The sequence below is a fragment of the Catharus ustulatus genome, chromosome 20 (genome assembly GCF_009819885.2).
Source record: "Catharus ustulatus isolate bCatUst1 chromosome 20, bCatUst1.pri.v2, whole genome shotgun sequence".
Lineage (NCBI taxonomy): Eukaryota > Metazoa > Chordata > Aves > Passeriformes > Turdidae > Catharus > Catharus ustulatus.
The window spans coordinates 8,678,705-8,703,820 of NC_046240.1; the positions used below are offsets into that span (position 1 = coordinate 8,678,705).

Sequence of the window (25,116 nt, forward strand, 5' to 3'; positions counted from 1 at the left end):
ACATACTGATTTGGAACTCTACTGCTGGTAGAGTTAAATGAGCATATTTATAAGTGAATTGAACACAGCAGGAAGAGGGATTTTTGTGTGGAGGGCCTATCCTGCTTCCATCCTTAGGACAGATGGAGGAAAAAACCTCCTTTCACAAGGCACTTTGAAGATGAGCAGCCCAGTTGTTCCAAGCTGTTGTCTGGATAAGGGAAAGAACTTAACCTACAGCTGGATGGCATTCAGAACAAGTGGTCATATGCTCTTGCTTAAATTAGTGAGATGCTTTTGTCCAGTCCTTCACTCCAAACTATTTCATAACTTGTGTTAGGAATTGCATTCAATCAGTTCCACATACATTTTTCTAAGACACCATGGTGCTGCTGAGTAATGTTACACCAGAGCACGGCAGTAGATTGGAAGTCAGGTGTAGGAAGGAAGGGCTTACATGACTTTTGCTGAGGTAATTCAATGTAGTTCCAATTGCCATTTTATTTACATGATGAAAACCAAAGTATATCAATGTACTGATATGCTGAATTCTATTCATATTCAATCACATCATTAGTAAAATTAAGTAAAAATAACATTGTATTTGCTGTTCTGAAAATGTACTGATTATCTTGTCCCAAACAATCCATCTTACACTTGACTGGAGGAAATGCAGCATTATGCTTCAGTCCCATTTCTCCCTATTCCAGAGGAATAGTCCCAAAAATATCTTGTAACAAGTCACCTTTAAGTGAATGCCTCATCAGAAGAATAATTCAACAGATATCTTTAAAATCTTCAACAAATGCTGTTTACATAAAACTTTAGTTAATCACTTTGTATTTCAAAGAGTCAAAACCAATCTAAGATGTACTTTGAAATGTGAGAGTTCAAGCACTATAGGTGACATTAACTAAGTTGAGGTGTCCAATAGTTGAGAAGTACTTACAGAAATCAATGTAGGTAACAATGTTCTTATTTTAAATTTGAGTTGAGTTTTCTTGTCCAAAATACTGAAAGCAACTACTTCCAGTGCCAAGAAGTCCCCCTCTGTAAAAATCTTCAGCTGCCACTGCAGGGTTTTTTTTTAGACTTCTACATAGATTTGGTATTGTCAGTGTATAAATACAACTGAAACATGTCACCTTCCAAAGTGACTCAAGCCATTAACTGTGCGTGCACCTCTTGCCAAGTTACTCAGCCCAAGAGAGCAAGTCATGCCCCCAGCACTTCTGCCACAATCATCTTGTGTTTAGCCAAGAATTTTGTGGTATTTTAGGAAGTTCTCATGATCACATATCAAAATCCTACATGAAAATATAAGCAAATATCCAGCTTCTCATCCAGTCAAAAAGAGATTTTAATACACAAGGTTCAAAACTTACAACTCCCACGTAGCTACAGAGTAACCAGGCTCCTCCTATGTAGAAAACAACTTTTGACAGCCCCAATATGGAGTGCTAATACATCCTTGTCATAAAAGGAATCAATACAAAATAAATGTGTTAATGAATTTCAAATTCAAATGATTTCCAGCACTTCAATAGAATAGGTGTGAGATTCTCTCAGGTGGTTCAGTCTTTGTAATTCCCTCAAACTTCCTTCAATCTTGTTGAGTTCTGAGTAGAACCGTACCTGAAAAGAAGAAAACAGAGACATTTATATTAAAATACATTTTAACTATTTTCATACATCATCATACAATGGAACTATCTGTGGCTCTGCACAGTTTAAGATATTTAAACCAAACAAAGCAGCTTTTGAAATTCAAATGAGACAGAGGCAACTGCAATTCATGCTCAGGAAAGAGCATATAGAGGAGGACACACATTATTTGATTCACGATATAATTTGTTGTTTTCTGTCTCCCCCCTTTTTCAACACCCATATTCCAAACCAACTGAAAATCAAATAATTATCACAGAGGATGCAACTTACTTGGGCTCTCACAAACCTATGCAGGTTTGAAAGCAACTCCTTTGCTTCTGGCAGCATCACCATGACAGTGAAGTGAGCATCAAGCAACAGGCACATCCAATCCATGATCTGAAGACAAACAAGAGAAGTACACTTACACTTCCTAATCTGGAAATAACATGCATTTGGCTTTACTAACTTCTAGTGCAAAATGTATGGGTTCATATTTTCATTTTGATTGTTAAAGTGTTACAGCTGAGTTCATACAGGTTACACTGACAGACAGTACTTTGTAGAATGGATGTGTATGTTCAGTTGATTTTAGATATTCCCCAACTACTCACAGTTACATACCCCAGAGAGGGAAGGAAGGACAGCTCTTAGAATGAGCTGCTCACCTGATTTATTGTGGGAGAGCGTATTCCAGGAAGAGTGGTGTTAACTTTTCCACTGCATTTCACATACAGGTAATATAAATACCTGAGAAATAGCTGAAAGTAGAAAAGTCACAACATTTGTAAAAAGACAAACATTTAATAGACCAAGGGGGTTTGTCCTGCACGTGGTAATATTCATAAGGATTTTTAAAAAATTTTTGTTTTGTTTTGTTTTTGAATGCAAACATGGATGCCTGTCTACTACACATGAAAAACAAGTTTTATGGTTCCCTTACACCACCCATAGCTGGATGTTCGAAAATTTTCATCGACATTCAGTGTAAATGACATCCAGGAGTAATCACTGCTCCAGGAAATGTGCTGGAGCTGAGATCAGCTTTGTTCTGATGTGTGGGGCTTTTCTGAAATCACTGGAAAATCTCATATATGCTCAGGTACACACAGTTCTTTAAGTTCTATTTCAGATTCTGAGAAATGGGGGAGTTTGGTTGGTTTTTTTCCTAAACTAAGGGGATTTCGATTTCTATTACATTTGGGATTATACAGAATTTGTTTCTCATATTTTCTAAATTTCTGTTTCTGATATAACTGACTAATTTACCGTGCCTTTTCCCTTTCCTAAAAAGCATCTAAATCAAGCAAAGGTATTATTACTTGCTAAGAGAATATGAACATTTTCCAGGTAAGCTGGGTCATAAAGAGAGTTTCTTACTTACATGTTCTAAAACAAGTTAGGACTACAAATATAAAGAAAATTACTGAAATATGTGGAAAAATGCGATATTCCTTAACATTAAATATTTTTAGGCATGCTAATTAATTTTTGTGCATTACTTTGTTATTCAGAAAGCAGAAAGAATAGTGAATTTCTCATATACAACAGAAAAACTCTCTTCCTTTTCCCTCACCACTAAATAACAGTCAGGGATAAAACCTTTTAATGTTAAAATACTTACAACAGCTTCTTGAGCTGGAAGGTTTTTCAGGTGAGGCAAAAGAAACGTTTCAGTGTAAGCTGAATGGAGAACAGCATTTCTGTGCAGTACTGTTAAGGGAAGAACATTGCAGGAAAAATACCAGTTTCTACCAGAGAGAATTCTAAAGAAAATATTTCTCCAGGTTTTTGAATCTTATTTCTATCATGAAATATCCACAGCAACTGAACCATCATGACAGATTTAACTTGAATAGTTCTGTCTACTGCAAGGGTGTAACTGCCCGATGTGTTTTAACAGGCAAATATCCAAAGCACTGACACCTTTTCTCTTCCGTAGAGAAAAATTATTGCAAAAGTAATAAAGCAAGGTTTTAATTGGTGTAGATACATTCTAAATCTAGATTTGAACAGTTTTTCTACCGAGTAGGAACCACTCTTATGGGACCTCAGAAACTTTCAGCAATAACTGAGGAACAGAGGATGCTCCTTCTGGGAACACCACCTACAAACATCCACAGCACATGCAATGCTCTGGCTTCCCTTCACCACACACAGGATACAGCAGTGCTGCCTTCTGAGGCCCAACAGGGCAGGACTCATCATCACTCCAGGACTGGCTTTCCTTTGGGATTTTGGTACCACACATGTCCTGGTCCATCTGTGCACTGAAACCATTTTCTACAATTTCAGTCTTAACTTCTTTCTTGTCGGATTCAACATCAATGTAACAGATGACAGAATCTAGATTTACATCTGTGTTTTCAAGATGGGCTTCACTTATGCTGTGGAAGAAAAATTCAGACATTTAACATTTTAATTATTAGCTTTAAAATCAGCAGTGCCATTAACACACATAATTACCTCTTTGAAACTTATTATGAAAATGAAAGCAGACTAAAATTTAGTGAAGAAAAAAAAGAGATTTCGAGTTACCTTAAAAATGCTTTCAGGCAAGCATAAGTAATTTCTTCAGGAATATCTGGAAACCGTTCCAGGCAGGTTTGTAAGAGATGCATATCTTTTTTCTCCAAACCAACAGCCATTAAATCTGGACATAAACTATAAGAATATGAAATTAATAGGTTGCAAAGTCCACACTGAGAACTACACTGATGACTAAGGTAATAGTACTAATCTTCCTCCCCAGATGGATTTTTATGCAAAACACCAACTTCATCAGAAAATAAGCACCTTTGGTACTAAATTCTGATAATTCAAAAGAAGCTTAGAAAGAACTTGATTTCTACTTTTCATTTTAATTTTAAAGACTACTCCTTACACTTTTAAAAATGCAGAGTCATTACCTGTAGGACAAGTCCCATGTTTCCACAATCTCCTGCAGGAAATCTTGAGGGTAGTACTTTGAATTTTTACATCTGTCTGTAAGGACATTGACCACACCGCCAACGGTGGCTTGCAGATCTGGCGTCGGTGCTCTTGCCATCAACCTTCTAAATTTGGTTTCCAACAAATAATTAGGAGCATCCTGGAAAAGACAAATACTGTGCAACTCAGAAGTACAAGGCACGTGTTTGAGAACTGCCCTGGTATTAATTAGACCAAGTAGAAGCAGACCTATTTTGGAATTCAAGTTACAAAAATCCCTCACCACTCTGTGTTTGGATTGGATAGTTTCTCTCAAGCATGAAAGAGCCAAATGAGGAAATCCCTCACTCTGAACTCAGGTAAGCAGTAACTGCTCATGGATCAACCATCTGTTACATCAGTGACAATTCCTGACAATTCCTCTGACTTCCTACAGCCAAAAGGCCTTCAACAAAATTAAAGCCGTTGGTAAAAACCTAAACAAACAAAGCTCAGATGAAATATCCTCCCTTATTTACTGTAAGAGACTGTCATCAAAAATGAACACATTTGTGCAAGTTTCCAGAACCCAGCTATTATAAACCCTGCATTGTACAGTTCTCAAAACATGCTCCTATGACAAAACTTAATTTCATCATGCCCAAATGCTGTTCTTGCACAATAATGATAACAACAATATCCTTCACCTCACCTGTTCAAGGCAGCTTGGCCAACCTGATATGTGCAAAAGGACATGGAAAGAGGTAACAGCTTAAGAGACACTTAGAGTATTTTGAGATTGTCTAAACAATACTTGAGGATATTTGGGTTACTTACTTTGAAACGTGCTAAGACCTGCCCAGGTGATAAGCTGTCGAATGGTAGTTCAGCATCAATGCTCTTTTTTGATCTTAACTGGTAAAGAAAAAAACACAGTTATTATTCAGCTCCAAAATATTTAAGGATTTCAAGCAAGGTAACAGTACATTTGCCAACTTGTTGTCCAGACTATGATTACTAACTCGAATTCCAGAAACAGTGTTAGAAACAATCAGTAACACATAACAGAAGTAACAGAAATTTCTTTCCGCTGCAACACCTAAAAGTAGCAGCACGGGGAAGAGACAAGACAAACAACAACTTCAAATGACTCTAATGCTAACTTACATTCATTCTGGACTCTGCTTTCAGACCTACAGACTCCTGGGACTGAAAGGAAACCACCAGCTCTTCATCTTCCAGAGTATTCCAGTTCATAAACGAGGACACATCTGGGAACACACAAATGAAACTACATGAAGATAACACAGCACATTTATTAAAGTATGAATATTGCATCAACTTCTTATGCTAATAGGTATTTTCTAAACTATAATGCAACTGATTTTATGCCAAGAAAGTTGCCACTTTTATTTCAGCAGCAGGTAATTAAATTATCTTTTTTATACTGTTTCTCCATTTTACCTCTGAGAGCAGGACAAGTAAGTTATTACACAATTTATCCTGAGCATTACTTGCAATGTTTTACCACTGCAGTGTTTGATTAAAACCACTATGACAATACAACTTCAAATTGAAGTTCACAAACTAAGGTTTGACATCACCCTATCCAATCACATACTCCTCTAAAATACTTTTTATGAAACAGCACTTCAGTTTGTTTTCAGTATTCATCACCAGCATTCCAGTGTTGTCAGTAATTCCAGTATCTGAGTGACGACCCAGGTTAAGTGAAGCCACAATAAATTCAGACATTTGTGTGCTTTGGTGTTCCCAGCACCAGTGAATTTAACAGCCAGGAATTCAACTTCAATTAATTTTATAGGACTATGTTAAAACAATATTTATATAATTTCAGACATCTTCCTTTTACAAGATCTTTTCACTATAATTATTTTTTAAAAAAATCTTACCAGGGGTTTGACTGCACTTGAGCTTTCCCACAGCAGCTGCCAAGGATGATGTTTCACACTTGTACATTATTACAGTCAGCACTTTCCCATGAATTAGAAAAAATTTTTCCTCATAACACCACAACTGCAAAATATTAAAATGTATCATTAATGAGATGAGCAGAAAAGTGAGTTCCTGCTCTGATGGGTTTTGTGTTCAATTATTTTATTCACACCAAATAATCATGACCACGAGAAGTGACAAAATACTAAATACAGAAATTCCTACAGGTCACCATCCTCCCAATGAATATTCTGACAGAAACTACTCATCAACTGTCAGTATTAATTTTGCTGCAGAAGTTGCAATTACTGCTCCTCCAGTAGCAGCAGAGCTCTGCAGTCCAACACTCCCTTCCCTGCTGCCAAATGCACAAAGCTCAAAGACCCTAAACCCATGGCTGAGCTTTACCTGGCCGCTGGTCCCCAGGGGCAGCTCCTTTGATGTTTGCAATGTCTGAAATTTTGTATTCCATATGGTCAGGCACTCTGAGGGAAGGAAGAGATAGATGAGACCAAAAAGCAACAGAAGTGTTACATTTGCTTTTGCTACCCTCAGTTACAAAGGCTGGAGGAAACAGAAATAACTGTTCCAAAACAGCTCAGCCAGTATTTAGCATTAGGAATTACAATGCTCAGGTTAAATCTCAATTTAAAGAAAAGTTGATTTTCCAGTGAAGAGCTTTAAACCAGAAGCTGGGACAAAAGAGACAGCACAATTTTCCCACCTAGTGCTCTGCCCAAGGAAATTTTAGACCTTACAACACCTGAATACAATTTTTCAAGCTACCTTTGGGCTGTTTCTTGGGTGCATTCAGACTGCCCAACACTGCAATGTGGTCTTTGTCCAGGGCAACTAAAGATGTTCCTTTCAGAACAGCTTGAGATATTGAAAAGTTCAGTAATAGTGACTTGGACAAAATTTCTTTTTCTTCTTCCTCTTCTTCAGTATCTTGCTGCAGAGGTATCAGAATCTGGTACACAGAGTCATTGGAATCTGTCAAAAGAAAAATAATAATCACTCTTTTACTGTTGTTTTTTGTGAAAAAAAACTGTTTGATATCACACGGCAAAAGGACATCAAAAAAGAACAACATCCAGTGGATGCTGAAAGAATTAATACAGGATATTTCAAGGACTTATTATGATCCAAAGCAGCAAAATAAAGGCACAGCAATAAAGGTGTAATGAAATCTGCAGGGTACAAGATCACAGGGAGGAACAGTTGGCCTTTGCAACCATTAAAGTATCAGGAATCTTTAATTACTACTTGTAGCTGTTTTAAGAAGTTTAAAAAACTGAAAATATTAAACAGCAAATCATAAATGTGAACATTTAATGTCATTTCATACAATTCTTTGCTTCCTTATCAAAACCCATTAACAAATGTAACTTACACAAACACAGAAGTGTAACAGTTTGGTTTGTTATATGTGCTGTGAAACACAGTGGCTTGGCTGATTCCTGTTGTTCAAGCTTGTATTTGTGTAGACTATTCAGCTTAGGTTTCTGTACATAGACAAAAAAATCCTCATCCTAAAATAAAAGAAGAAAATTTCCCCTTAAATTACACAAAGAAGATATAACAGAAATTCAAGTATCAGTATTGCTTAACTTTAGATGTTTGAAAAAATTAGGAAATTGTATTTTCTATAAGACATAGAGAATAATTTGGAATATTCAAGTAAATAAAATTCTTATTTGATGCAATAAATGGATTCATAGGAAGAAGTATTTGCATAAAGACAGATTCATGTATAATTTCTTTTTTAAAACATACATCCTATTCAACAGTTTTTCACAATGAGTGATGAAGAGTCACACAATGCCCACTGTACCTCACCTTATGAATTGTTCTCTGCAGTTCTGAGAGCCTGGCTTCTCAGCCCTGAATGCAACACAACTTCCATTTAACTGCCCTATTGATTATATCAGGATAATGATTCCACTAAAAGCTCTTAAAATCAAATTAAACAGGTGATGAATTTTGAAAAAAGCACTCAGGTCTCCTACTATGAGAGATTTTAAAATGAAAAGTATTTAACTCACTTTCTCAGTAGTGAAAATTAAGACAGGTTGTTGGTCTTCCATAAAAGCTCCACTCCACCTAAAATCAGAAAGTTGGATGAGCATCCTCCAAATTCTAGGTTTATACATAAAGTCATATCACTATTCTTCAGGCATCTTCTAAGTTTTAGAAAATCTCTATAAATAACTGAGATTTTAAAAACAATGTGCTGGAAGAAAACACCCAACCCTTCAATCTTGGCCTTTGATTTCCCCCATCTCTTCAGAAGAGGGAACAACTTTCATCATCACAGTCAATTCCTCTGAGCAAAAATCATCACAAAGTGGCATCACTTACCTGATGGCTTCACCTGAGATGACGTTTTCAATCTCCTGCTGAGGGGCTTCCAAGAGCTCATCCAGCGTCCGAACGCCCCCTCCCCTGAACAGCACCAGCAGCCCCCCATGGGGCAGGGAATGGATCCTGTACACATCTGCTGAGAGCTGCAGGAACAAAAACAAATCTCTGCTGCACTACCCTGAAAACTGAGTGCTTTATTCATTATTCTTTTTCCAATAAACTTATAACCAAAGAATGATGAACCTTTAAGGTTCTTAATAGTGTAGATCTAGTAGCTGCTGATTTGCTGAAATGCCAAAAATAATGCAAACTCCCAACAAAAAGCCAGGAAAATGTCCTGATGAGCATTACACTCCTGAATCACATCAGAAAAAACATGACAGGGTCAGGAGGTCACACAACTGCTCTACAACAACACACAAAGTGATGTTTAACACATCAACCAGCAGAGCACAAAGATCTGTAATTGAACACAATTCATCATCTTTAGAAAGTCCTCAGAAAAGCTGGCCTTGGCATAACAATCATTTTTATGGGAAATATTCTGATGATAAAGTCAGTGCAAGTGGATTCCCTACAATACTCCACCACATCATGAAGCACAAGTTAAGCTAAAATGTAATATGGCCAATACTATGAAAATTAGAGCACTTTCTCCCTCCACCAGGATCCAAAACACATAGAACACATAAAGGAGACTTACTGTTGCTTTGAAGGCTTTGTCCAAGCTAATGTCTTCACTCTTCCATATTCTTAAAACCTTTAAGAGAAGCATCATTTTTAGGTAAAACTAACACACAGACTTCTCAGCACTCCAAATACCAGCAACTGCAACAGGAGGAAAACACAGGGATTGTTCACAGTGACCTGAGTGGGAACTGCCCCAGGGGGGAGCAGAAACAGCAGGAATAGAAACCAAGCTCAGAAATCCTCAGTTGGAAAGGACAGGAAAGAATAAAGAAAAAGTCACAGGTAGATCAGAGTGATGGAGACAGGTGAGATACAGTTGGCCTGATTTTCACAAGCAATGCAAGGGCAGGAGTGATATTTCATCAACAATAAGAAGCCAAAGGCTCAGCATGATCTAAGCAAATGCTGCACGTACACAGAGAAACTTTTAACTGTGAAACGAGCAGAAAAACAAGGATGGGGGTGTCAATCACTGTAACCACTGCAGTAGTATGACCATGCAGCTGTAAATGTCACCCAGGCTGCAACAGGAGAAATAACTCAAGCTTAGGGAGAGCATGCACGAGGCACTGAGAACCTCCTGCTTCCAAGGGCTGCCAGACCACGGTGCTCAGCACAGAAACTGCTCATGTCCCACTGTGCTGAGGGCTTCCCCACACCTTCCACCAGAAATGGCACACTGCTGATCCCTCAGGAGGACCCACCAAATCCTTTTTCCCTCTGAAGAAGGATGAAGCTTCTCACCTTGTCATCATGAACCGCGATGTACTCGTGGGTTTCAAAGTTGCACACGACAGGACAGGTGAGAATCTGCCCATGTTTAAGTGACCAACAGCCCAGAGGCTTCTGATCTGAAATCTACAGTCAGAACAAAAACACTGCAATTAAAATGTAACATGTGAAACACCACTTTGGGGACTTCTCTCATGAAAGAAAGGAAATGCAAGGCAGCCACATCTGACCTGAATTAAAATATTAAAATATGAAAACTGTTATACTCAGAAATTCCTCTTGAGCATTCTGTTTCCACCTCTAACACCGACAATTTCAGAATAACAGGAAAGAACTCTATGTTACTTAGATTTCTTTTAATATAAGAAATAACTTTGACTTTTAACAGTCTGAAGGGCTTATGCCATGAAGCACAGGTACAAGGCACAGCTTTTTCAAAGGGTAGATATTAATTTTATCACTAGTGTAATTTGCTTTCACTGACTAATACAATCATATACAGATTTGTGCTTTTTCTCTTCCTATTTCAAGGTGAGTTTTGAGAGCAGTGGATTTTGCAGTCTGAGCTCCTGTTCTGTGTCATTCACACCCAACTGCTCTGAGGGCACTCAGCCCCCTCTCCTCAGCCCGGAGTACACTGGGCATATTTACAACACTGGGCAAATTTATAACACCGTTGTGTTGTCACACATTGTCTTGGCAGTGAGAATAAACAACCCAAAGGAGGTTGTATCATCAACCCACTCAAACCATGGAATGGCCTGGGTTGGAAGTGACTTCAGATCACCAAGTCCCAGCCTCTCCCACGGGCAGGGACACCTTCCCCTGTCCCAGAGCGTTCCAAGCCCCGTCCCACCTGGCCTTGGACACTTCCAGGGACCCAGGGGCAGCCACAGCTGCTCAGGGCAGTCTGTGCCAGGGCCTCACCTCCCTCACAGGGAACAATTTCTTCCTAAAATCTGATCTCAATCTACTCGCTGTCAGTTTAAACCCATTCCTGCTTGTCCTGTCACTACAATCCCCAACCGCATGGATGTGACAGTCAACTAAACACAGAAACTCATATATGCGCCTTGAAGTTTCTTATGATGTTCTACATCATAACAGAGACCAGAACACATTTTATTTTCATGTGCTGCAAACTGAAGTCTTCCTGCTGCCAGCAGGACGGCAGCTGAGGCTGAGCTGACAGCCCAGAACCCGGCACTGCAGGGAACACACACTTGTGGCTTCGGGAAAGTGTTTTTTGGGACAGGGAATGGACAGAGAATATCAGTAAGAGGAGAAATACGCGAACAAGCGGCCGAGCCGCTCTGTGTTCCTGAGCAGAGGGCCAGCGAGGAGCGCAGGGGGCAGAGCATGGCCGGGCCAGGCTGGAGCCGCTGCCGGGCCGGGGATGGCGGGGCCTGGCCCGGACAGGCCTGGAGAGAGGGAACACGGGAAGCAGCGCGGCCCCGGCCCGGCCCGGGACACCCCCCCCACGCCGGGGCAGCCCGGGCCAGCGCTGCCGCCCCCCGAGCACGCGCGGGCGGTACCTTGAAGAGCGTGGCGGCCCGGCCGCGCTCGGTGAGCAGCACCAGGTCAGGGCCCGGGCCCGGCTCCAGGCACAGCCCGGGGCCGTCGCCGCCGGGGCCCGGCCCGCGCAGCGTGAAGCTCTCGCACAGCGCCGCCATCTTGGCCAGGCCCGGCTCTCGCGAGAGCTCGCGCGGCGCGCGCACCCCCGCGTGACCCGGGGCGGGGCCGGCCGGGGTCGGGACAGAGCCGGCGCTGTCGCGACAGGGAGCGCGCGGTGCGGCCGTGCCCCGCCTGTCCCCGAGCGCAGGGCGGCTCTGCAGCGGGCTGCGCTGAGGGTGTGCGAGCCCGCTGCGTTCCGAGTGTGTTAGATACTCTAAATGTTGTACAGGCCAAGGAAAGCGGGTACCGCTGTTCTCAGGACGGTGTCACAGCGCGGCACGGTCGGGTGGTCGGGTCCGCGGGCACTGCCCTGGTTCCGCTGCCCCCGGCGCATCCCGCACTGCGCCCATCGCTCCCGCGGACATTCCCAGGCCCGTCCGGCAGTGCCGGCTGTACGCTAATGAGGGCTCCGATTTATGCTAATTAATGGTCACGTGCCCGGCAGTGACAGGGGTCACGTCTCTGTTAATGAGGGTCACGTGTGTGTTAATGAGGGTCACGTGTGTGTTAATGAGGCGGTCACGTGCGCGCTGAGCGGCGGCGCTGGGCTCTGAGGGGCGCGCAGGTCCCGGTGCCAGTGCCCCGTGTGGCACCGGGGGATTGTCCCTTAGACAGGGGCTACTCTGGGATTGGCCCTTAGGCGGGGGCTGCTCTGGGATTGTCCCCGGGCTGGGCTGCTCTGGGATTGTCCCTTAGACAGGGGCTGCTCTGGGATTGTCCCCCCGGCAGCACAGCCGGGTTTTCACGGCTTTGTATTTTCCTGTGTGGGATTTTTTGTGTGTGTAGATTTTAATGCAGCCCTACCCAAGAGCAGCAGCCCGAGCTGTAGAAGGTCAGGGCGGGTCCCTGGGGTCACTCTGGGCCTGGCACTGTCCCCCCTGCTCGGGCTGCGGTGGCAGGGCCGGGCACGGTGACCCAGCGCTCTGTCCCCTTCGCTCCCTGCCATTTCCAATTTAAAACATTTCCAGTCCCCTCTTTGTTCCCCTGCTCTGTCCCACGCTGCTCTGGAGCTTTTCCGTCCTGAATGAGCGCTGCCGTTCCTCTGGAGCAGGGAAAGTTCCGTTTCTATGGAGAGAGTCTCTGTGTGAAAGCTCGTAAAGAAGCGTTGTGCGAGGGAAATTTCTGTTGACTAAAATTAACTGACTTGGAGACAAGCCTGAGAGGATTGGAGAGGTCTCTTTTCCAGTATTTTCCAGTTATTTGGTACAACACTGCGCTGCCAAACCCTGCATAAAGAATTAGATTCCCCACTGAAAAACTTCCTTGTCAAGCAAATGGTCATTTACAACTGAATGGGCTAATGCCAGACTGATGGGGCACCTGCCCCGGTAAAACCTTTACAGAGCTGGGGCAAACAGAACCCAAGAGAGGCTGTAAGTGCTTTACATTTTCCTCACAAAGCTATTTCTTTGTGCTATTTGGTTTTGAGGAAGTGACTTGCAGAGCTGGGGTAGAAATGTCAATGGTACATGTTAATGAGGAGGTTCCTGCCTAGAGGAGTCCCAGTAAGAGAAAACAGCCACCGTTGTAAAGAATAGTTGCTGGTAGTTTATTTACAACAAAATGCAACAAAAAGACAATATTAAAAATAATAAATAACTTGGATAAAACCAGAAACTAAGTGATATGAGAAAAATGACAGTCACATTATCCTGCTGAGCCTTGCACTATTGAAGGTGCAGAGCAATCCAAGACTTGGTCCTTCTTTGATGGTGATGATGCATTGCCTGATGTTGCCATCAGTGCTCTTAGTAAAAGAAATTAATTACTGGACATAACAGAATCACATGGAATTATCACAGAAATGAAATAAACCAAGAAAACCTGTTTTAGTGACACCACAAAACTACAGGAGATCATAATTCAATGACCATGCTGTTCATTTAAAGCAAAATATTTTTAGACTTATTTAGCAATTTTAACTTACACATAGAAAACCAAGTCCAAACAATGGCAACAGAAAATCTCCTATTGACAAGATCTTGAATTCTCTCTTACTGCACTCACTATTTCATAAAAAGCATATACATTTGGCTTATTTCAAAGGATAACACATTGTTTTGAAGTTATAGTGCAGCAAGCTTCAAAGCAATTTTAGCAAAGTATAGCGGTCTTGTTACAAACTGAAATTCAAGGAACAAATATTTCAGTTTCAAAGTCTCTACAGCAGCAATTAATGCAAATTGGCTACTAGATGTCACAAAATCACCTTCCAGAATAATCAAAAAAGCCAAAGAACAAGGTCAAATAGTTTCTTTCCATAGGATTTATCCAATCCTTTACAAAATTAACCATTACATTCATAAGAAATCCCATTGAGTACATTTCAGGAATGTGCTGCTTCCTCACAACTTTTGTGGGTCCCTCCCTTTTTGATTTTTTAGGAGATCAACCCTTCTGAAGCTGCACTGAGTTGCCAGTTGTTTTGTAATGGTTGTTCTATCCAAAATACACAGAAGTACAAGCAAAGCCTGGAGGTTTTCACAGAAACCTGAACAAACTCATCACAGTTTTTGCTCTGAACTGTATTCTCCTTGATAAACAATTCCTTGCCAATCCTAGCAGAGCTGCATCACAGAATTCTTGTCACTGTGGCAGAGAAGAGGAGCAGGGCTGTGTTCACCATGCTCTGAGCCTGTACTCAGTACATAATCAAAGTTTGTTTTTGCAAACGAAGTGAGGAACACCTGCAAAACTCTTTCATTTAATCCTAATAAATGTGTCTGAAAGCACAACAGAAAGGGAGAAATCAGTACTGAAAACCCTTCTCCTCAAGGTGTTTAAAATACTCAGACCTTCCTTCTCATTTCATTTCATGTGTGCCTGCTGGGAATATTCTAGAAAAAGCACTCTTACCCTAAATAGCAGCCAACCAAACAGAAAAAGGCATTTAAAGATCCTATTGACCAGATGGGTGATGGCTGCTGGGGAAAGCAAGGCAGAACTCAGTGCTGGGTACTTCCACAATTTGTGAAAACCTGGGGTATTCTTATCCAAAGCAGGGGCACATCACAGATCTTTAATTGGCCTTGGCTGGGCAGCAGCAGGAGGCAGAGTGGCTGTTCCTGACCCTGACTAAAGCTGGGCACAGCAGGGAGTGTCCTCTACACCCCAGGATCCCTGTCTCTCTCCTACACCTCTGCCAGGCACATATTCTAATCTGTTCTTTTCAGGTGGGCTAATGATTTTCACAAATGACTTACCCCCAAACCTACTTAATATCATGATCAATGTATTGGAAATCAATCAGTTAAACACGAGTAAATGTGGGACTGCTGTGATGGAATAATCTGTGTCAAACCCAGATTTCAAAATGTGAATAGGAACAGTCACGTGTGAGCACCAGGACATTGAATAGAACTGAGCAAATTTGTCTTGGACAAACTGAAAATCCAGGTGGAGCAGACCTGAACTATTTCTGTATGGGCCAAAGTCAGGCAATGAGAAAACAGCCAAACAATGTGTTATGTTTTCAAAGATTTCCCTTTGGTGCCAATGTTCCAATCTTGATACTAAACCAATAATAACACAATAATAAAAGATCACACGTGATCCTGTAATTCCACAATGTGCACCCTCGTTAAGCTGAAATTATAAACCAACGTAGGAAAGCTTTGTTTTCAGTATCACAGCTTCTTTTAAAACAAAACAGCATCACCCATCAGGTCACCAATGACTTGGAATTACCAGCTCTGGGAAGAAAAGCAAAGCCAAGCATGGACAGGACATGGGAGGATGCAGAAGTCAGACCACAGCAAACCTACAGAGAGCTCCTGCATTTTGCTGGCTGTAGGATTTTCTCTATCAGACAAACAAACACTTGTTTCAGTGCAGGTTGGCAGTGGAATGACTTCTGCTCCTAAAACTTCCCCCTAAATACCACACATTCCACAAAACTTGTGCTGCAGCTGCATTTCAGCCACTGTGCCCCAGGTCTGGGCACCCCCAAACTGAGTGTTCAATATTCAGTGACAGCTCAGCTTTGGAAAAGTCTCTTTTTCTCTCAATCCATGAACCATCAGTGATGGCACACAGTATCACTCTCTGGGATCGTGGTTCGGGTAGGAGCTGTCATTCCCTGGGGACTGAAGTGATGTTCCCAAGGGACAGGAGCTGCAGCAGCCGTGGACCAGCAGCTCGTGTGCAAGAGAGCAAAGTGCCCCGGGGGGGCAGTGGGGAAAGATTCTCACCCAGCTCATGCTTTGAGGAGGAAGGAAGAGACCACTCCTGCCATTCATTTTATCCTTCCATCATCTACACTTCCCTCTGGGAAACATCCTTGTCTACAATTGAATTCCTGAGATTGAAGAGTGATTTCACACACAGACCAGGAAGAGCACTTCTGGTTCCTCAACATCACCCACGATTCGTTTGCTTTTTGAAGTGACTGATTTTGTGTCCCTTCCCCAAACGAGGCAGCCTGGACCCAGCTCTCTGTCTGATTGTTCTGTTTAGCAAAGATGTGAAGCAGGAAAGAAAAAGGAGTCTCCTGTTTTCTTTCCTCTACATTCAAGGTCTCCCAGCCTGACTGCCACTTTTCTTCCAGCGAGAAAAAAACCAGAATTCATTGCTTTTGTTTCTCAACTGGCACAATTCAGCTGTTTTTTTTCAATGTCACAGAACATCACTAATGAACACCAACACTCTGAGCTCACAAAAGGACAGGGGAGAGCTAGTAAAATACATTATCTACAAGAAATGGGTGGTTCCTTTTACAAATTCTGTGCAAGGTAGAAATAGTTCAATGGCCTCAAAGTAGGTATAATTAGTTACAACTGGGGCTTTGATACAGTGATATTTTAGGTTTGAAAATATTTGTGTTTTGTGTTTTAGGCCCCAAATCCTGAGTCATATTAAGCAAAATGTGGATCTGTTGGTGTTCAAGTGCAATGAGATACAGATCGAAGGTTTAAGAACACACAGGAGAAGCCTGAGAGTGGGAAAGATTTTAAAATTGGTTATAAAATAAGAAAATGGGAGGGGTTTTTTTTCTGTTAACCCTGCATTCTAGTTGGCACTAATTTGCCTCAGAAGTCCTTGGCAGATTTACTTAATACCTACTCCTAATTATAAATGCTGTGCCCTAGATGAGGGTTTGCAGGCAGAATACTGCTACAGAAAGATTGGTTTTCGTTTATAGCATCCCCTCAGACTGTTCCATTGATGTCAGTAAGATGCACCATATGGCTTGAAACACTACTTTAGGAATATATAAACTACTTTCTCTTGCATGCACTTTTCAGAAGGTTTTAAGGATCAGGTCTGAAGAAAGGAGTCATCTTTCCACACTGGAAAGATTATTTAAAACAAACAAAAAAAACCCCAACCAACAAACCACCATGACCTTTGTAGCAATTGAGTTATGTCACTCTTGCTGTGGCAGACATGGCTTATCAGGAGGAAACATGCAGGGTTAATTTAAAAGTGTTTTTTCGATGGATCTGGAAGAGTAAGAGTTTCTGGAGCAGACTTTTTCCGAGGCCGATCTTTGGGAACTGCTAGGAAATCAGGAGCATCTGTGGAGAGAGGAGTTGATGGAGCACTAGATGGAGCACTGCGGGTTGAGGAAGGCATGGAAATGTTAGAGATAGATATTGCCGGTGGGAAAATCCCAATCTTCTTGTTGGTAGCTTCCTGAGTGGCTCGTTCAAACTCTCGGACTTCATCCATTGTCATGTCTTCAACGAGAAGGAATGAAAGACAAAGGCATGTTAGAATAATTTCAAATAATCATTTCATTAACTCAGTTAAACTACTTCCATCCAAATCCTGAATCAGGGAATGATTGCTTATCATGCATCTCATTAAGTGATTCTCCACATGAATGCCTCCCCATTGTAAGGAGCTGACTGGAGCACAATGAGCACAATGTAAAGGAAACAAACTTTTAAGTACATTAATCACGTACTAATGCTTCTTCTACCTGGGTCTGAGCTGAATAAAGCTTGCTGCCTCTGTAATTGCTGGGAAAATCCAGCTATTCCACAGGGAACTAAAGAGTGCCTTTGGATACAGTCAGCAGGTAGCATTTTTCAGAACTTCAAACATAATACAACTGAAAGGGATTTTAAATTTTTCATCTTGATTATGAGCCCAAGTGGGCAAAGGGTTGTCATGGTTTGTTCATCTTCTGTAATTATCAAGAGATGAAAAATTCTCTCTCCTTCCACTGACCTGTAGCTGCAGCTTCATGCACAGGACGGAGCCTGTTTGGCTTTTCCACTCCTAAAGCCTAAAGAATTCCCTCTCACTTGACAAAGCCACCACATCCCAAGCCGTGCTTCCCAACTTTCCAGCCGGGAACTGCACTGAAACCCGGCTGGGCGAGTGACAAATCCACCGCTCAGTTCCCGCAGATGAGAGGAGGGACCCAAGCCCTGGGAGTGGAAATTGGGGTTCCCGGGAGGTCCCGGGGGTGTCCCGGTGCTGCCGAGCCCACAAGAGGGCAGCGCGATCCCAGCTCTGCCGGAGCCGAGCGAAACCTCCCAGAAAATCAAATCCCCGGGGAATGACATCTGCTGCAAACTGGGAAGTTGAGCAGAAAATCAGCAAGGCTCTTCTGGAACCTGCTGCTCCATGTCTGCAGTGCCTGCAAGACGCCCACCGAGCCAACTGAAGGCAATGTTAAGATTTTTGCTGAATGTCAAGTTAAATTCATAAATTTGAAGAATTTGAAGAATTTCATTAGACCATTTATAGATTCTTTGAGCTACCAAAGCTCAAAAACCTAGAAATAAAACCAGTAGTCTTTTAATCAATTAAGATATCTCAGACATTTGAGTGTCTGAAGCACAGGAATGGCAGTGTGGATTACAAAATGTGTGACAAAATCCTGTCCCTCCAGGGCACTGATGCTTTTTACCCCTACCCAGCTGCAGACATGTGCAACCTCGGCTGTGGAAGCAGCTTTCTGTCGTGTTCCAACATCACATTCAATAAACAAAAGCGTGGTGGTGCCTCTGCCTTTGCTCCCCCTGCTCCACACTGCAGGGACCTGCCCAGCCCACACGGATCAGGAGTGAGAAAAGGGCTCAGATCTGACACCAGTGCTGGCAGCAAACAGATGGTCCCAGGGGAGCTGGACCTGCTCGTGTTGGAGAGAGCTTTGAACCTGTTGTGCTGTTTGCATTTCATTTCACACCCTGTAACAGTGGGTGAGTGGTTCTGCACTCAAAGTGTCCCAAATCCCCCTGAAATCCCAGGGATTTTGATTGAGTGATTCTGTAGGACATGAACCAAAAGCTCTCTTGGAAAAATGAAGTGAGGTTTCTCAGTGCAGTCCTTTGAAGTGAAGTCTTGCTGAGTGGAGCCTCCAACACTTCATTTTTAATTCAGACATGAAACTCTTAAATTGACTTTTACTTTTTAGCTTGTATTTGCTTTAATTTCCTTCTGCTGTGATATACACTCAAGTAAAACAGTCCTTACACTGAGCTAGGAGGACTCAAATTCACTTTTTTTTTTCTCCATTAATAACAACTTTTGTTCTGACCTCAATGACAATTTTTCCACATGGAAACTACAGGTTCCCACAAACCACTGTTACTTCTGAAAATACTTCCCACCTTGCATGTATCTGATCAATGAAGGTGACATTAAAGTTACCTTGACAAGAGTGAGTAACTCATTAGATATTTTTCCTGGTGAAACAAAGAATTTTGTGATTCCCATAGAAGTTTTCCACTCCCCATGTTCTTGGCTTTTTGACTGGACCACTGTGAACTCCTGCATTTTTTAATTATTCAAAGAATTGAAAGTAAAAATCCTCTTTAACTTCCTCTTTATGCATCCAACTGAAATTTGAGCATTGTTTTCCTGGAAGCCAGGGAGTTGTATATGAGCCCAACCCCACCCTCCCTTACATAACTGGCAGGATTACAGTGCAAACCAAAGGTAGGATTGCACTTCATGGAGAAAGATTCTGTTCTTACTGAAGCAAAACCTCCCAAAAATTCCACTGACTGATGAGCAATTGGTTGCACTTTTCTGGTCTGTGCAGGTGTATTGGCTGAGGATGGGCAATATGTTTTAAAAATTGACATACTCTTGCTTTGGCATGGCTCTCTATTTCATCCACAGTAGATGAATGTTGGTTGCAAACTTTAATGTTGGTTTTTTCATGCATATTTTTCTCGTATTCTCGAACATCATCCATAGTCATATCTGTAAAAAGGTCAAAATTGTTGGCATTTTCCATTGATTCAGTGCAAACTTCATTTTTTTGCCTAAGGAGAAGGTTCTAGGAACACAAAGTCTTTCAGCAGAAGCCAACAAAGGATTTTTTAAAAAGCAAGGAGCAACTAGCTTTATGAAAATTGCCTCATAAAGGTAGTTGTGTCAGCCAAGGAAGGTGTGAGGTTAAGTCAAAGGGAGTCAGAGAACAGCAAGGAGTGGAAATTGTTTAGGAGGATCTGTGTAATGTAAGGTAGGCAGGAAGTACTGAAGTGCAGGCCTTGGCAAAGGCCAAGATCTTCTAAAGAGATTTTAGAAGATCCTTTGGAATAAAGGAGAGATACAGAAATATTATAAATATTTACTTACCTTTCCAGGACTTGCAAAAAGAGTTTTTGTTAACTTTGCATTGTACATCTCATAACCAACAAAAGTTTAAGAGCCCACACCAGTTTAGATTCCAGAAACTAACACTTAATCTGGGAAGTGAATTAATAGTGACTATATTAATGGTTGTGCAGCCTCAAGCAATTGAAGGAATGATGAAAACTGGAACTATCCCCCAAATGAGGCTGATCCCACCTGCAGGATCACTGAGCACAGCCTGTCAGGGGCTGTGGAACACCAGGCAATGCTTAACACCTTTAACAGGATTTGTCACCAACCACAACTCCAGCAAAAACACAAAGGATCCAAGAATTGACCTGTGACTCTTGTGAGTATTCCCATGCTTTCCATAAATCCAGTGGGGAGTGAGGAATCAGAACAGGAGCAGTGTCAGAGTTGGGTCTGTTCTTTATGATGCTTTGGGAACTTCAGAGCCTCGTAAAAACAGCCATCAACTTTTTACTTAAAACACTTAAAGAGCATTTTATTAGCACAGTCTGCTTGCAAATGGGTGCCCTTTTGATTATGCACTGTGATCTGCTCTTGAGGCTCCCATTTTCCTCAAGTTTATGATGTGCCACTGGGATTTGGGAATTCTTGTATCACACCACTCCTTGTTCTGTGCTGTGAGGCTCCTGCTGCATTTTACAAGGCAGCTTTTAAGGCAAGATACAACCTCAGCTGTTGTAGTGGCAACACCATGTCATAATTTATCAGTAAAAAGAAATGCAGCCTAAAATTTTGATCAAAAGGAAATATGGAATGCCCCTAACTCATACTCTTTCAGTCTTTTGCTGTTACTGGAATGAGAAACAAGCTCAGAAGCTGTGTCAGTAACATGCTGGGATGCACTTTGCCAAGCAGAGAACATGCTCTTTATTAGTAAGTAACACTGAGAAAATAAAATTTCTTAATAATAAAGCTAAATACAGTTTAGTAAATTAAAGGACAAAAACCCACATTCATACTTACATGGTCAGTAACAGCAACCAGTCATTAACATAACACATTATTTATTACTGATTATTTGATTCAGTTTAGTTGACTACCATCATCTCCAGGTCTTTCTCAAACTTTCATTTTAAAAGATGTTAATAGATATTTAAAACTTAATTTTTTGATGCTAGATTGTTATATCTATTTTATTAAGCCCAGATTTTTTAGTTTTTGTACTTAGGCTGATAATTAAGCTCTTAAAAATACATTATATAAGTTAGTAAAAAGGCTCACCCTGACAGGAAAAATCTACAAGATAATTGTGTATCACAATATTTCATTTGACAGGGAGATTTCAGACTTAGGAGGGGAAAATCTACAGTGATTTTTGAGCTAAACCTGTTTGGTGTGTTTAACTTCATGGCTATTCATTTGTCATCATTATCAGTAACTCTGCTAAAGTGCAGCTGACACTTTGCTCCTCAGTTACATTCTCCATCTCTCACTGTATAGATATCTTGGGTAGACTGGGAGCAAATTTATGGGCTCAATTTTTCATGAAGCCAGGCTGTTTTATTTAAAGTTACCAGTTTCCCTGGCTTGGTACAGGGATTGCTCTATTTCAGGTAAAAAACAGTGGGTTGCTCTATTTCAAGTGAAAAAAGAAACAAATCTAAAATTAAAAAATTAGCTCTGATGAACTCTCTCACTAAATAGAAAATTCTCTTAGTAGTTTACATTCTAAATATATTGCCAAATTCCCAGATATGTTAAAGGCCTGTCTCAGGATGTGTTTTAAGAGTAGCTGTGATTATGGATATGTCTTACAGAAAATGCAAGTAGAAGGTACAAACCCAGTGAGCTCATTTTAGACAATGTGGTTGGCTGATGATATTCAGCCAATTTTTGATATTCAGATTTCTTTGTCCTGCTGGAAGTGCCATATTCCCACAGCTGGCTCATGGATTCCCAACACTTTTTGCATGCAGCTGCTGCTGAATCAGACCCTGTAGGATTTATGCTTATGTACATATTTTTTCAGAAAAGCTCCCTATTTCCTTTGTTGCAATCCATATCAATAGCTTAAAACTTTCCTAAAAAGCTGGAAATGTTCTGGATCAGAGGCCTGAGGAGTCTGCAGTATGGAAATGGCTGCAAGTTAAGGCAGCCTTAAGAAGAAGCTTTATTCAAACCTGCACGAGCTTCTCCATACAGATGATTCCTGGCTGCAGTGCAGGTGAGGGCACTGCTGCAGGTCCATGCTGGCATGGAAAGGCATCCCTGGATGCTGCCTGCTGCCTAAATCCAGCATCCCTGGAAGTGTCCAAGGCCAGGCTGGATGGGGATTTGGGCAACCTGGTCTAGTGGGAGGTGTCCCTGCCCATGGAAGGGGATGGAAGCAGATGATCTCTAACATGGTTCCATCTCCTCCATGAACAGCTCACACTAGGACCTGGTGATCCAGCAAAGCAAATGGAAACCTGCTGTTAAATGTCTCAGGCTTTGCATCAGCCCTTTGGCAGGGCCTGGCTCTGGAGGACACTCACCATACCACTCATCCACCCAGGCAAACGCCTGCCGGTGACCGATCAGGAGGATGTCTCTGACCACCTGCAAACAAGGAAAGGGTTAAAGGCCTCAGCAGCAACAAAACATCTCATCTGTTTCTTTCTAGACCATTGAAAGTGAGAAACCCTCTGACAGTTTTGTGTCTGAAAAGCCATGCTGGCTCTGAAGGGCTCCTAGTCCAGCTTCCCACTGGAACTGGATCTATTGCCAGCACTGAACCATGGCTTTGACTAGCATGGGAATCCATTTGGGAATGTGTATGGATTCCACTAATCTCTGGCCAATTAGACATTCTGGATCTCTTCTTTTCCCTTCTTTAGTTTGCAAAACATGTAGAAGGTCAATACTATGAAAATTTTTGTCACCTCATAGTTATGCTATTCACTAATTGATTTTTTAGTAGACTGATTAGAAAACTTTCCCACTATCTGTGTCTAAGGAATTCTTCACCTCACTGCAATGTGTGTGGGACCCCTGTGTACTCAGAAATACTTCAGCTCATACTGGTCACAGCACTGAAAATGTTATTGGTAGTTTTTCTCAGCCTTAGGCCTGAGCAGCTCTGAGCTTTGTCAGGTTTGTACCCAGAGGGAGGTGCTGGGCTCTGCTCAGCTCTTTCAGACCTTGTGAGAGCTCTGAGCAGGCTGGGCTGGGCTCCCAGGCTCCTCCACAGTGTAGCCATATTCCTGTGAATGCTCAAGTTCTGCTTGTGTGAAGGATAAGAAACAACTCCTGTTTCACTGACCTTGTGTACAAATTGCTCTACTCTGGTTTGAAGTCCCCAGACTTCAAATTTCACAGTCACAAGTTTGTAGGAACACATAATTGGCTGATGGGTCTCTCTCCAGCCTTCTTTCAATTGGCCTCTCCCAGTTTTCTGTGACTTGAAGTATTTGGGATCCTGCAAAACGAAGAAAACATATAGGAAAATGCAGGAGGGGAAGTCATGTTTACCAGTTTGCTAAAGTAAAAGTTTTGATAAGACAAAAAACATGCTAATAAACATTATGAAAAAGTAATAGGAAATGAACTTTTAAAATGCATTAGATATCCTAAAATCCAAGCCTGGCAGTGAATCAATGGCAGCACACTCTTGGAGATGCACTGACAATCATATCATCCAGGACGTTTTCTGCTAGAGGAAAATCTGTTATTGCAAGTCATTACAGTGCAGTGCACTCCAAGGGTTATTTATGGCCTTTGGGGAAAAAAAAGTGCCTTCTTCAGAGACAGCTTTTCACTGCCCCTTGGTGCAAACTGCTCTTACCTTCCACCCACACCTGACCCCTGAAATCATGTCCAGTTGAAGCTTTGGCACTTCAACACTGACCCTGACAATGCCATTTTCAGTTTTAGGTGAACTTGCTCATCCTAAGCTGAGTAGGAAACTCCTGCAGTTTATCCAACTCTTTTTATAATGAGTTATGAGCAAACACTGAGTAATCCCAAATCTTTCTATTTCAGGAGCTGGGAAATCAAAGAAACTACACCATTGAAATTACAGCATTCATAAAATCATTAAAGGCATTAGTTCATGTTTTTAAAGTTTACTTTCATCTGTATAAGATACAATTTTATCTATGAAAGTGTTATTTTCCATATTGGTATAATTTTATTTCCCTTTATGTCCAATCCTGCTAATTATATCTTGTAAATAGAAATAATTTATGGTTAAGCACTGATTGTCAGAACTTGAAAATTATGTCACTTCAGAAAATTCATGGTGGAGCTTCTAAAATCTGGATTGAAGAGTAACCAGCAGTGTTCAGCTGTGTTCTTTCCCCAGTGCTGAGGTCTGGGGAGATCCTTTCTTATGAAAGCAGTTAAATGTACTTAAATAGTACTTAAATTGTGCTTTAAATGGATGACAATCAGGAGAAAAAACCACAAAAAACCCGATGACTACTCTGATCTTCATTTTACTTCATTCAGTGTGAGTTTATGTATCACCCAGCATTCATGTTTCATACTCTTTAGTTATCTCTTGACTTCTGGTTTTATCCTAAACTGAAGCTCTGCCATTAAAGCTTCTCTACAAAGCTCTAATGAGGTGATAGTCTTTCCTCCCTGTGAAAGTCACTGCTTTTATTGCTGACACAG

The 25,116-nt window shown here is 41.5% G+C and overlaps 2 protein-coding genes across 5 annotated transcripts in view; both read right to left on the bottom strand.

Annotated features, from left to right (window-relative positions):
* Window positions 1-460: 460 nt before the first annotated feature.
* Window positions 461-12,309, bottom strand: NOL11 (nucleolar protein 11). 2 transcript variants are annotated; one of them, XM_033076982.1, is made up of 18 exons: window positions 12,200-12,309; window positions 10,291-10,404; window positions 9,560-9,616; window positions 8,854-8,999; window positions 8,538-8,595; window positions 7,886-8,024; window positions 7,279-7,485; window positions 6,901-6,977; window positions 6,450-6,573; window positions 5,704-5,807; window positions 5,374-5,451; window positions 4,536-4,717; window positions 4,165-4,290; window positions 3,792-4,013; window positions 3,251-3,329; window positions 2,295-2,387; window positions 1,918-2,025; window positions 461-1,614 (listed from the first exon to the last, which is right to left on the bottom strand). In XM_033076982.1, the coding sequence occupies exons 1-18, from the start codon at window positions 12,284-12,286 to the stop codon at window positions 1,501-1,503; spliced, it is 2,115 nt and encodes a 704-aa protein (XP_032932873.1). In that variant the 5' UTR covers window positions 12,287-12,309; the 3' UTR covers window positions 461-1,500. The 2 variants fall into 2 exon arrangements, with proteins under 2 accessions (XP_032932873.1, XP_032932872.1); XM_033076981.1 differs by lacking the exon at window positions 12,200-12,309 and adding an exon at window positions 11,814-11,951.
* Window positions 12,310-13,477: 1,168 nt separating this feature from the next.
* Window positions 13,478-25,116, bottom strand: part of PITPNC1 (phosphatidylinositol transfer protein cytoplasmic 1) — a 77,322-nt gene continuing 65,683 nt past the window's right edge. For 2 of the 3 annotated variants that reach the window (XM_033076639.2, XM_033076638.2), the window contains exons 7-9: window positions 23,762-23,917; window positions 22,995-23,058; window positions 13,478-17,630 (exon numbers count right to left, since the gene is read on the bottom strand). In XM_033076639.2, the coding sequence (XP_032932530.1) occupies window positions 17,371-17,630; window positions 22,995-23,058; window positions 23,762-23,917 (480 nt within the window). In that variant the 3' untranslated portion in view covers window positions 13,478-17,370. Of the gene's footprint in view, window positions 17,631-19,996; window positions 20,116-22,994; window positions 23,059-23,761; window positions 23,918-25,116 lie in introns of all 3 variants that reach the window. The other variant, XM_033076640.1, reaches the window with a different exon arrangement.

Coding starts and splice junctions, on each gene's coding strand:
- NOL11 (XM_033076981.1), bottom strand. CDS start 11,951: ATGGCGGCGCTGTGCGAGAGCTTCACGCTGCGCGGGCCGGGCCCCGGC. Junction 10,405..11,813: donor GGGCCGCCACGCTCTTCAAG/GTACCGCCCGCG, acceptor TTCTGACTGTAG/ATTTCAGATCAGAAGCCTCT. Junction 4,291..4,535: donor ACATGGGACTTGTCCTACAG/GTAATGACTCTG, acceptor ATATTCTTATAG/TTTATGTCCAGATTTAATGG.